At 33.5% G+C, this 12,669-nt stretch overlaps 2 protein-coding genes across 3 annotated transcripts; one reads left to right on the plus strand and one right to left on the minus strand.

The window, feature by feature from the left end:
- The first annotated feature begins 208 nt into the window (after nt 1–208).
- Drat (Death resistor Adh domain containing target) lies at nt 209–8,525 on the plus strand. 2 transcript variants are annotated; one of them, XM_068772088.1, is made up of 5 exons: nt 209–299; nt 1,789–2,530; nt 3,094–3,241; nt 3,970–4,122; nt 6,853–8,525. In XM_068772088.1, the coding sequence occupies exons 2-5, from the start codon at nt 1,803–1,805 to the stop codon at nt 6,967–6,969; spliced, it is 1,146 nt and encodes a 381-aa protein (XP_068628189.1). In that variant the 5' UTR covers nt 209–299; nt 1,789–1,802; the 3' UTR covers nt 6,970–8,525. The 2 variants fall into 2 exon arrangements, with proteins under 2 accessions (XP_068628189.1, XP_068628107.1); XM_068772006.1 differs by lacking the exon at nt 209–299 and adding an exon at nt 559–791.
- A 3,246-nt stretch (nt 8,526–11,771) lies between these two features.
- Nucleotides 11,772–12,583, minus strand: LOC137921209 (uncharacterized). The gene has a single exon (XM_068763925.1). The coding sequence runs from the start codon at nt 12,559–12,561 to the stop codon at nt 12,085–12,087; it is 477 nt and encodes a 158-aa protein (XP_068620026.1). The 5' UTR covers nt 12,562–12,583; the 3' UTR covers nt 11,772–12,084.
- Between the last annotated feature and the right edge of the window lie 86 nt (nt 12,584–12,669).

Raw genomic sequence — 12,669 nt, forward strand, 5'->3', positions numbered from 1 at the left:
AATTTTTCTAAATTATAACCCAAACCGATAAGAAATAATTGTTGTATAATGAGCTAAAGTTATTTACTACAAGAATTTTAGTAAACAAAAGATTAAATATTCAAGCATAATAGCAAACTATTACTAAATTTTACGAAATTTTTTTAACAGAATAATATTAGCAAATGTGTTTTTGTTATACGGAACGTTTTTAAACGTCGTAGATGTTTTTTTTGTCCTTGTAAATAAAGTTATTATATTTATAAATCACACTAAAGAACAAAGTCTAATATAGATAGAAACTATTTCGAGCAGCTCAGGTAATTATTTAATAATATTTAAATCATCAATAAGCTATACGTTAAATAAATAGATATTTAGACATCACTTGTTAATATACACTTTAAACAGAAAATTAAATAACTCAGACTACAAGTTAATTTCGTATTGTATTGATAGTCAGCCCCTTTATTTACCAGATCATTAACGTCCTTCATAAGATTTTTAAATAGTCGTAGATGTGACCTTCAAGACACAGGAAGGTCAAAACAATGTTTATATAATTTCGTATTCTTTTGTTTTCTCATTCTACATTTGTTTGATCAGTGTCGTTATTAGTTCATTGTCCTTGTTTACAGTAGCGAGTGGCTGCTATATTCAAAACATACGTAGGAGCTAACATGTTATCACGTTTTTCCTGCCCTCTTACTATTTTTAGAATTTAGATTTAAATCGTGTCCTATTTTTTTGTCGAATAATATTTACATAGACGTTTAAGTGGCTTGTCAAACACAAGAGAATAACTAGTAGAGGTGAGCGAAACGATTTTAATTTAAAGTTTAAAATATAACATATGTTATATTTTAAACTTTGCTAGTTAGTTACTCCTGTTTGAATGTTGCTTCTACTTTAGTTGTTAGTGTGCTGTTAAGAGCAATTAATAGACTTTCCTTTGTTCTTTACGCAATGTTAAAGATGTGAAGTATAATCTTGATACATTTTTGCATGTTCAATAAAAGTAAAGATTAACATTCAGTTAAACTGTTTCAAGTCAGGAAAAAGACAATATATTTTCAAAATTACAACAATATTCATAGTTTTTTTCATAAGTATTTGTCTAGTGCCAGACTCAAATATCATTTTCCATTTTTAGTTTTGCTCCAAGTGACAGTGCTCTGATTCATCTGCTACCCACCAGATATCCCAATTGCATTTTTATTATAATCTAAATCTTTTTAATTTCCTGGTGTGAAATGTTATATTATTTTACATTAAACTTCAGTTTTTAATCACACATTCTTTTATTGACATTTTTATTGTAAATTTACCTTTTTAATGTAAGTTTTTTCAGTAGTCTACTGTAATTCATAAGGTGCGACTTTTAACGAGTTTTCTTGTGAGAGAGGTTTAAGTTTATTAAAACAAATTATGTCATATCAGTGTTTGGTACATGCAGGTTGGGGATATATCCTGATGACAACCATTTTTGTAGGATAAAACATATTATCTCTTTAAACATGAATATAAGAGATTTTAACCTTTCTGCCTTCTAATTGCATAAAATACCAAAAATTATTTAAATATTGCATATAGCTTTATAAAGTTATTACTTACTGGGTAGGTTAAGTAACACAAAAAGAAAATTAATGCACAAAATAGAAAACAAGTTGTGTGTTTTACTCTTTTGATGCAACATGCATTTTCATTGTTAGCCCTACTGATAAATTTTAATTGCCTAGCGTCGATTTTTTTGTGCAATTTCGGTTGTAGGTAGAAGTGCAGGTAACTAAACAGCATTTTTCTTTTCAGATAATTTTAGAAACATGAGCAAGCTGTGCAGGCAAGTGTCCATTGAATCACCAGGCCCAACACTTAAGGAATGTGTTTTCAGTTTTGATGTTCCTGTACCAGATGTGCCGATGTATGGTGCAAGAATTAGAGTGGTTTACGCAGGTGCTTGCTATCGGGCAAACCGTACACGGTCGGCCTCTGTGTGTAGCACGTCGTCCATCTCCTCAATTAGCAGTCTGACCGGTGAGATGGAGGGTCTTGGTATTCATAGTTCCACACCCGCACACATTGGCCTCAGGGATGGCGCTCTATTCCCGGGATATGAAGTGGCAGGCGTTGTAGATGCGGTGGGTAAAGCGGCCGAGCGCGTCGAGGGAATCTCAGAAGGGACACGGATTGTTTTATACCCTTACGAAGGTGTACCACACGGATACGCCGACTACATTGTGGTACCAGATTTCAAGTGCTTAGTGCCAGTTCCGAACGATCTCCCTCTTAGTGTGGCTGCAATGCTTCCAACAGGCGCCCTGCTTGCCACCAATACAGTCAAAACTGCGAGCGATTGTTTAAAGTCTGCATTGGAGGGCCCTAATCAGAAAGACAAGGTCACTGTTTTAATAGTTGGAACTGGTGGTTTGGCTTTGTGGGCATTGCGACTTGCCCAACATTATTTTAAACACAGCCAACACCATGATCGGATCAACATTTCCGTTGCTACTTTGAAAGACGAAGGCTTCGTTTTAGCAAAAGAAAGTGACGAGTGAGTATCAAATTATTCATTACATTTATTAATAATTAGAATGTGTTCTTGATAGCTCCATTGTCATAAGCTTAGCATATTATTTAAAATAAGGATTGTAATAATAATAAGTTTAATTCAATTGTAAAAAAAACCTTTTGCGTACATTTTATTACCAAAAGAAAGAAGAAACGTATCGTCATTATTTATAATCATTTTTAATTTATTCCTGGTATTAAACATAATATTAAACCAATTTTTACGTCGATACCGACTTAACAGCGACATTGTTTTTTTTTTCCAATGAGGTGTTATAAAACACACTACTAACTGTCTGTTAAACAGTGATTATCTATTTTTCGTTAAACAAATCATTCAACAACTCAAGGCGGGTTTTCATACTCCTTCTCATTCTCCTGAACTTGGACAATTGAATTATCCGCCGCCTATCCCTCTGTGGTTGTTGTATTTATATAGTTTACAACATAATTCTTAGCCTTTTCTGATCAAGTCTTTAGACCGACAATGGCAGATTCGATGTTAAGAAATATTAATTAATATTACTTTAATTTTATCACAAAAAGGATAAGCGTAGTACAGTGGAGCGAGGACCTCTACGAGCGGCAGTTGATCGAGCGCACCACCGATGCCTGCGGGGGTCCTGTTGATATCGTGCTGAACTTTGGCACAACTTCGCGTTCGCTGCACCGTTCGCTTCAGTGCTTGGCTCCGGTATGTGCCTAATGCTGAAAGCGAAAAATATCCCGCAGAAGGTAATATAAGCGTGGCGAACTGTTTTTAGAACTGATGATTCAATTCGTCAAAAATATAACCGGTAATAATTATGCAGTGAGAAAAAAATTATAATTTATTTGTACGTGGATATTTAACTGCTACATACCCTGTAGCGTAATTTCTTTCACATGATGTTTGATCAACTGTGTAAAATAAATATTACGTTTTAGTGCGAAAACATTGCTATAAATTTCATTAATTTTACTGTAATTTTTTCAAAATAATCATTATGCAAAGATTTTTGTGTGTAAACTATGCTCGTGTAGTTTATATATATACTTTTTTCGAACATCATCATCTCAGCTGTAGGACTGCAGTTTAACGCGTACGATGTTATAGCATCTGTGCCGAAAATTGTTTCGACTATTATGGTATCGAGTGTGGTTGGGACATTATCGGACCAGCGCATGGGGTAATCATAATCATCAACATTTCAGCCGTGGGATGTTCACTGCTGGATGTAGGCCTACTTCCACTTCGAAATAACTTTAGGAAATCTGCAGATGAACAACTAGGATTGTGAAGTGTAGATTTCTTATTGTTATTTCTGTGTACTTACACACATATAATAATATTGACTTATATTATGTTCAGTGCAGCTGTCCAGTCTCATCGTTACTCTACCGACTACAGGGCTTTCAATATATCTTATGAGTTTTCCCTAGGGTGGAATGGTTCTTGTGACAGAGGACGTTGGCGAAAAGTTGATGCCGAAATTTTCAAAGAAAGCCGATGAAATGAACGTCCATATTGTCGTGGTGCCAAATGGATCGATCGAACAATTGAAGGAATTGGTACAACTGGTTGCTCGTGGTGAGGTAAGCTTTATTTAAAATTATTATCCTGAGAAGTTGCTGGGGAGCTTTATGTCTTATGATTTTGAATGATATCGGTTTGTGTAAATGATTTTTGTTAATTTGATTTAAAACTGGATATAAGTAAATACTTAGTCGTAAGTTTCCTCAAAAAATATTATCTACGACCTTTGTGGTAATATAAACTACGTAAGTGGAATTTACACTATCATTAAAGATTTTCAAAATTGCTCTCTAGATTTCGAATGCAGACCACTGCTTTGAGAGTTTTTAAATTCTGTTGTGTTTTGTGAGAAAATTTATGTATCAATTGTCTATATTGTCTTTGATTGGTAGGGCACTCATTGTGTCGAATGAAGTCTAGTTAACTAAGTCATTTCTATAGTAACCATTTGTTCACTGGTTGATTTGAAATTGCCGCTGAAATTGCATGAACCTTAGCGGTTTTTTAATATTTTGCTGTTTTTAAATCACAGATGTTTTTAAATCACAACTAGGGCGTCATGGGATCAGAGAAACACAATAATAGCGTACAAAATCAATTTTTTTACTATTTTAAATGTTAAAGCAATGCAAAATTTTTGGCTTACTTGGAAATTCAAATTAAGAATTTTGTTTTAATCTCACGTACATTAACTATTTACGTAATTAACAATTAATGACGATAGATTTGAGGTCTTTATCACACAGCGCGACATTAGTCATTGTTTGCCTGAGCATCATTAAGATAATAATTTGTCCATCTGTTAATAATTCTTATTTATTTGCATCTAATTGTGGACAGTAATTAAAACGAAACTTCTGTCCTTTTCGTTGATCACAATTATCGATGCAAACAAACGTCTATAAATTTAGAGCTCTTCAAACAAAGAGTTTAAGTAAAGAGCAAAGGCAACTTTATTATTAAACTATTTGTTCTTCGCCCACTTCACTATCCTTTTGAATGCCATCTCAACACCTTGTCGAGTCGAATTTCGTAAAATCCGTTCGAGATATCGTGATGAGCCAGGACATACTGACTACTAGGTAGGAAGGGATAAATCCCTTACGTGTTTATTTTTTTATTTCCATGCAAGAAGATAGGAGAATCTTGTGCTTATAACGTTAATCCTTTCTTAACAAATACAAGAAAAAATTTGAATCGGCCATCTAAACAAATCGAAGCCCTTTTCATGAGTCAGTCTATACTGCGCAATATCAGATTGCATACATTACTTTAGATGCGTTCGGCAAAAACAAAACGGGTTCAATGATATTCAGTATAACTTGAAACGATTGAAGTATGAGCAAATCGTGCGTGTTTTGTTCCAATTTATGACGCGGGCACCACCGACCCATAGTCATTAATATAAATGTCAAGTATCACTTACGGAGGATGAATTCTTTATGAGCGCTTTATGTTTTATTAGTCGAGGTGACAACGCCGCACGATTCAAATTGCGGAGACGATTGTGTTTGCATGATGTGGCTATGACGCACTTTGTTTTTGACGCATTTCGCAAAATTCATCGAAGAATAATAACGACGGTTTCCATCGGCCATCCATATTGACTTTTGGCAAATGTCATTTATCTTAGGACTATTCACTTGTTTACTGCTTAAATAAAAATGACAATAATTTGATTCTAACCGTAAGCTGTATTCGATTCAATTCAGTATAATTTCTAATGTTGCGAAGAATGTTTGAAACTGCGCGAACTTTTATGACCAGTTTCTGAAAGACACATCTATTTTAATTTACGATCAATTTCTTGATAATCAATGTTTGATATTCTTCGGGTTGGTAAATTGCTTAATCACAGAAGTAATTTTCATTTTCAATTAAAAGTCGATTTCATTAATGGAAGTTTAATTGATGCGATCCCCAATCAGTTTCCAAACATATAGTAATTAAAATAAAGGATTTTCAGGGAAACAAAATGGTGCTATTATTTTTAATTTTTAAAGAATACTATATAATAGTGTGCTATAATATTAGTTGATGTAGATTGAGGCCAAAATGCTTAAGCGGTAATCATTTTTAATGAGATTAATGCTTTGATTGACTTTTCAGAAATTGGCCCTTAGATCTTAATTTTTTTTTTGTTATATGTTTATTAAGATCGTAATTTTTTTAGTAGCTTCATCGCTGTCTGAGCAAATATCTGCCATATGATATACGACGTTTGAGTTTCTGAATAATAATGTTCTCTCGAAACATTGGGAATTTTTCTGTGGAATATTTTTTTGAATTTTAAGTTTTCCGTATTACGTCACGTATCATATCATCATAACTTTACATAGGACGTAGGCCGCTGCCATAGATTTCCAATAGGACCGGGTGGCTTGCTCTTATCTGTTCACCTTGTGGGTGTAAGAAGGCTGCTTGCTGTTCCGTTCGAGAACCTTAAGGCCTCAGCGTCCATCTGTTCTGTCCATTGTTACTTCAACATTCCAATCAGCTGGGCTATGTCAGTTATTTTCGCTCGGCTATGGGACCTTATCATCTGTGATTCAATTTCACAGAGAAATTACAGCTTAGCCCTATCCGTCGCTCGATGAACAACTGTGACCATGTCAATGGAAAGCTGAATTTTGTTAAAATGGTAAAATAACGAGATCTTGCCAAAAAGTGCTCAGGGCGGGTTTTGCTTTGTCTTCGACGTCTATTGCATCTTTATACCGTATCGGTATAAAAACGTTACCGTATTATATTTTTGTAAGTAAGATATGTAAAATGTAAATATCCCTCAGATTGAACCGCCTCCCCATTCGGTGTTCCCGGCAGAAGAAGCGCAGGAGGTTGTTAGAAAACTTTGCAATTCAGAAATAAAAGGCCGCGCCATCTTGAAGTTCCATAACATCGATTAAATGTAACTTTTGTTCACAAGTATTATTTTAGTAGTAACGACCAAATATTTAGTTTAAGCATGATGTGCTACAGAGATGCCATATACTTTTGTAAGTCAGTTGTTTTTAAACGATTGCGCGTTCGCTAAATACTCTCCATTTGTATCAGAATCAAATTATAATAATAAGATTTTTTATTAAACTATATTAAATTGAGAAGAATATTGTATGTTACATGGCCCGTAATGATGGATACATTTAGTATTTCATCTAATAACAACGTTGAAGTGTATCCCCGCTTAGGTTTAGTGAAAATTGTTACCCATCATCCAATTCCGTGTAGTTGTAAAGTAGTTGTTTGATTTCATATGTGAATATCAATTTCATGATTTCTAGAAATCATGAAATTGGATCGTATTTAATATCCAAGAGTGTCATATAAACAGGCTAGGAAAAGTACAAAAAATATTTAAACCATTATTTTTTGCCATTTTTTGTTACTATGTACATAAGTTCAAATATTTGTGTACATAAATCTGTAAAATAGTAAACGAATAATTTCTGTCACAAAAGCGAGATATAGTATTTTCTTATAATTTCTTGTTTTAAACTCAATGATATTTGTTTGATTTTTTTACATTCAAAAATAATTAAACAAGAAAATTACGTATCTAAGATAAAAATATTAATTAAAAAATCAATGCACAAAAAGTTTATGAAAATTTTATTGTAATATATTTAATTATAATAATTTTGACTTTTCTTCCTTTTAGTAAGTAAAACATGTTTGAAGCTTTTGCTTATTTTTCTTGTTAAATGAATTTTCGTAATAACGCAATTTTCAAACAGTATTTACACAAATCATTTCAAGTTATGGCTTACAATATAAATTATAAATATTCCGAGATCCCGGTATTGGAAGCCATATATTTCATAAATACTTTCAATTCAATTATATTTTTGCTTCTTTGATCGTATAATGCGAGCCTTTTATATGTAAAATGTAACATCAGTTTTAATATGTACTTTTTTAATTGCACGTTTTTTATCCATCTACTCCTACTCTCTATGTAATAAAATCAATAATATATACTCATTTCAGAAAAAAATATTTGTTGGATTTCTTATATTATTTGTTAACAAGTAAATATAACAACTGAGATAAGTAAAATGTAACTAGTAATTTTTATTATTAATAGTACCGGTATCCCGATATTTCAAAGTTCAAATACCGGTATTCAGATTTAAGTTCGGTATTGTAAGCCCTACTTCAAGTGCAATCAATTCTATTGAAATGTATTAATTTCTATCTAGTCAAATTTTTATACAAAACTAGTAATTAAACAGTTTGTCAAATACTGTCAACAGTATTTATATACATCAATGTATTATATATTTATATAATAATTTACCAATTTTTGACGATTTTTACAATTGAATAAGAATATTATATTGACCGCCTCTTTTTGTAAATAGAGTTTAAAAATGGAATAATTTTTGAGTTCTTTCCGAATGTAAAACCAATAGATTGTAATAAAATCCGTGTTAGGTCCAAGGCATAATATTTAGACATAAGTTATTTCACTCTATATTGATTAAAATCTATTGTATTTGAATAAAATTAAATAATTGTTACATCCCGCATTTTTATTTTACTATCCTGTTAATCATCCAACATTACTTATCAATTTGAAGTAGTTAAATACAATTTTATTTAGTTAAAATCCCTAGTCCCTATTTTAAACAGGGACTACATTTAGTGGTAAGTGATACGAAATTAGAAAGTTTCAAGGACAAATTTATTAAAATAAACATTTTATATTATCGGAAATTTTTTGATAGCGTAGCGTAATTCTACCGTCACCGACGTCATCGAGACTTAAAGCTACTTTAGTTGGATGAATTTACGAGCTACGTAGTGGACGATTTCACGCCGATTAGATATTCTTTTTTGGGAAATATCCAAGCGGGGAGAGCAAATACATTCACTATCTTAACTGAACCGGTGAAGAAGCAACAAGTTGATTTATGTAAATGGAAATTAAGAATCATCATTATTATATCAACCGATAGGCGACGACTACCACGCATAGGTCTCCCCCAAAGATCGCTGTTGTGCCGCCTGGGCTAGCGACTAGCCGCGACCTAGTAATATACGAAATTCGTAGAAGAGACGAGAAGAAAGATTAGAGATGTGCAAGTATATCCATGAATAGCCACAGATCATAGGACCGATTGGAAGGAGCCCATATCCAGCGTCCCCCGATCCAACCTTTTGGCCCCAACGTCTTTTTCTGTTCGTAATGTGACTTGCCCACTGCTACTTTAATCCTTCAAACCTCTGAGCTGTGTCGGTTACGCTACCCAGCCAATTGACCTCTTTCTCGTACTTGGCTTCATCTGATTGGACTGTTTGGTCCCAGGTAAACGTATGAGTCAACTATTTCAAAGATCAAGACTGTAATTGATATTGAGATGGCCAGGACATGGGTGCTCCTCATAGTTTACGGCTTGTCTATGTTGATTTGAAAGCCCACTAGTTGCAAAATTTTATTGAGGTTTACGAGTACCGTGCCGAGTTTCCCCATCAGCTTTTGCCATGGTTACGACGTTGACGATGAGTGACAAATTCACCGTTGACGTTGATGGCGAATCCTTGCCATTCCTGGAGCGTGAAGGCATCTTCAGCGAAGAGTTTTGGTTTCGTGTCCTTCGTGATTGATATACGCTAGCATCGCCTATATTTCGACCAAATCAAAGGCCTTCTCATAGTCCACAAAAGCTAGATCTAGCAGTAAGTTATACTCCTCGGTATACTGAACAACTTTTTCAAGCGTATTAAATTGATCTTTGACTATAACTTTTCGGAAACCGGCTTTTTCAGAAAGCTAGAAGGAATCAAACCTACGTTTTCGACAATTCGCGATGGATTTGAAAATAGCTTGTATATATAGTTTACTTTTTTTGAAGAAGGGCACTACTTCTCCCCCGGTCTATACTTTTTGGGTTTTGCCTTCGAGTAAAACGGAATGGTTCTTCCATCCCGTCTTGCTTCTGAAGGACTTTTAATATTGTTGTTCCATACGCTCCCAGAAGCTTTAATGTTAATCCCTCGATTTCCGGGAAATCTATCTTACCCATTATTGACGTCGATCACACGTGACACATTATTCCAGCAATTAAGCGCTTACAGTTGAAAGTTTTCGAGGTTTTAGAGGTCAGAATAGCAAGGCTGCAAAGGAGTAGTCTTTTTTCTATTATAAAGATGGAATGTGCAGATACTCGCCACGCTTAGTATGTGAGTTGGAGAGAGCTGTTATTTTGATGCTGCTGCCCATCGTCTGTAAATATTTTTCCCTTAAACTAGGCTCTTACTACAGCAATGAAAGCATATGGTAGGAACTACCCTATTAGCCGGTATCACTATGGCAAATCTGTAGATAATTATTTTTTAATCAAAAATTAAAGTAAAATTTAACAACAATTATTTGTATTTACTTAATGATTCCTCTACAAATCACGGCTATATATAATACGAATTGAAAAACATAGGCCATAAGGTATCTTATATAGTTTTATATTTGGCTATAACACCTGTTAAAACAGTCTGCCCATTTTGTTAATGAACCATGCCGGTTTAGCTATGCTTCATGTTTGTAACAGCTAATTCATTATGATATAGCGAGATGTGATTGATTTCATTAATTAATCTTATTTCTCATTATTTCTTCTTGAAAATATCATACACGTATTCTACTCTCGAAAATAAAGTGTTAATTAAATTTAAAAAGTTCTTAATTCTTAAAATCTGACAATTTTTTTTAAAAATATCTATAGTTCACTAAAAATCGCAACAAGTAAAGAAGTTTTACCACAAAAATCTTTTTATGTACTATAAATGAAATTTCAAGATTACCTATTTTCTAATTATTCATGACAAATTATTTGAATTATAATGATTTTATTTTCAATTAAGAAAAGTCTATTATTAAATAGAGTCTTGTATAATATGATTTAACATATATAAAATTATATTGAATCCGGTAACATTTATTTTATATGGTTTTATTGACAATTAGTTGTACTGTACAGAAAAGATTTTCGTCTGTGGCATTTCAATTGAAAAAATATTGTTACTGAATTGAGAATGATCACTTTATTTATTGGTTAAGCGCAATGCTAATAAATTTGTGATCAATAAATACCGACCAGCGCAGCTGTTAAACGACAATACGTATTTGCGCGCGTCACACGAAGTACGAATAGTAATTTTATTATCTGTAAATTGTCAAGTTCTTTGCGTAAATTTCAATTTATTTCAGGAACTTTCTACAGAGTATTAGGAAACATGAAAAATTAGATAGTTAGTTAGGCGTGATCAAAGACTTTTTTTTGGAACGGAGTCTCGCTGATGCTCAAATAGCATTTACAAATTACACGGGTTTAAGATGGTAGAGCGCAGGGGGCGCCTAGGTTAAGACATCTTTTAAGTCACTTGTTAATAATACCCTTCTAGCAATCCGACGCAAGACCACACTAGAGTGCCGAACCTCCGCTTGGTAGGTTGCTATGGCCTGGTTAAAATCACTATCACCATTTTGGAAAGCATTAACAGTGGAAGAAGAGGTGGCGGGAAAAACTCTGATAAACCTATCCTAAAACGATTCTATTTAATTTCAAATGAGTAACAGTTTTCCACATAATTAAAATTATAATAAGTTTTCAACATTGGATACATACAATGATGAGATATATAATAATTATGAAAGTAAATTTATTGTATAAAGGTTTTATTAGAAATGTATTACAATATTTTAGTTTTCTACAGCGTCCGCATTTTCCCACTTATATTCTGATTTTAAAATTCGAATTTTTGGGTTCCAAAAAGATTTCTTTTGCACTAGTCATACTCAAACGGTTTCTTTAAAAAAAAATGAATCTTGTGCATGGCTTTTTTTTTAGCGCAAAATTGATTCATTGATGCCCAATCGCTTACTTTCATCTTTCTCCCACTTGAACAAAATCCGGGGAAATACTTAAACTATGTTTTAGATTAGGCGTGAAATTTTCTAAAAACAGTAACAACTGTTAGCAGACATAATTAAACAAAATAAAGTACATTTTGGAACCCTGCCATTAAATGTTTTTAAAACCTATGTTGTGATTGATAGCGCGTAGTTCCTTCAATAAATACAAAGACTTCATGCTCTTGTTGGAATCTTGTGGCGCTGCTACAGTTTCGATTACAATGCGACTCTTCGTGCCCCAAATGTCAATAACTGAGCGGATCTCTTCGTTGGTGTCAGCATGCAGGACGATGAGAACTGATGAGGAATCTACTCCGCCTTTCTTTATTTCTGCATTCGCGCCACAGGATTTTATAGCAACATTGTCGACATGCACATATTTTATAATATAGTTCGGGAAAAAATTTTCATATACGTACACTTGGCCCTCTCGCATTGACACTGGCCCGTTTTCTATAACCACAGAGTCCAGGTGCTTTAGATTATGGCTCCATTTGCCAATTTCAAGCGGTATTTTATTCTTGCAAAACCTCCCATTGCATTCACATATTATAATAATAATAAAATATACTGCAAGCAGAAACATTTGTTAACCGAACGTGTTACTCCAACTGAGCTAAAAACGTACATAATAGTACAATGGGTTTAAGATTTATCGGCGCCCATTGTTCCGTGCACAATGAAGTTCAAATAC

Source organism: Battus philenor, unplaced genomic scaffold (assembly GCF_028537555.1).
Source record: "Battus philenor isolate CCGP_79_NKW_IND1 unplaced genomic scaffold, ilBatPhil1.0.hap1 SCAF_1, whole genome shotgun sequence".
Lineage (NCBI taxonomy): Eukaryota > Metazoa > Arthropoda > Insecta > Lepidoptera > Papilionidae > Battus > Battus philenor.

What these genes read in the sequence shown, in the direction of transcription:
- Drat (XM_068772088.1), top strand. Translation starts at nt 1,803, where the DNA reads ATGAGCAAGCTGTGCAGGCAAGTGTCCATTGAATCACCAGGCCCAACA. An exon ending in TTAGCAAAAGAAAGTGACGA is followed by an intron (nt 2,531 to 3,093) that starts GTGAGTATCAAA and finishes TATCACAAAAAG; the next exon opens with GATAAGCGTAGTACAGTGGA. An exon ending in CGCTTCAGTGCTTGGCTCCG is followed by an intron (nt 3,242 to 3,969) that starts GTATGTGCCTAA and finishes AGTTTTCCCTAG; the next exon opens with GGTGGAATGGTTCTTGTGAC.
- LOC137921209 (XM_068763925.1), bottom strand. Translation starts at nt 12,561, where the DNA reads ATGTTTCTGCTTGCAGTATATTTTATTATTATTATAATATGTGAATGC.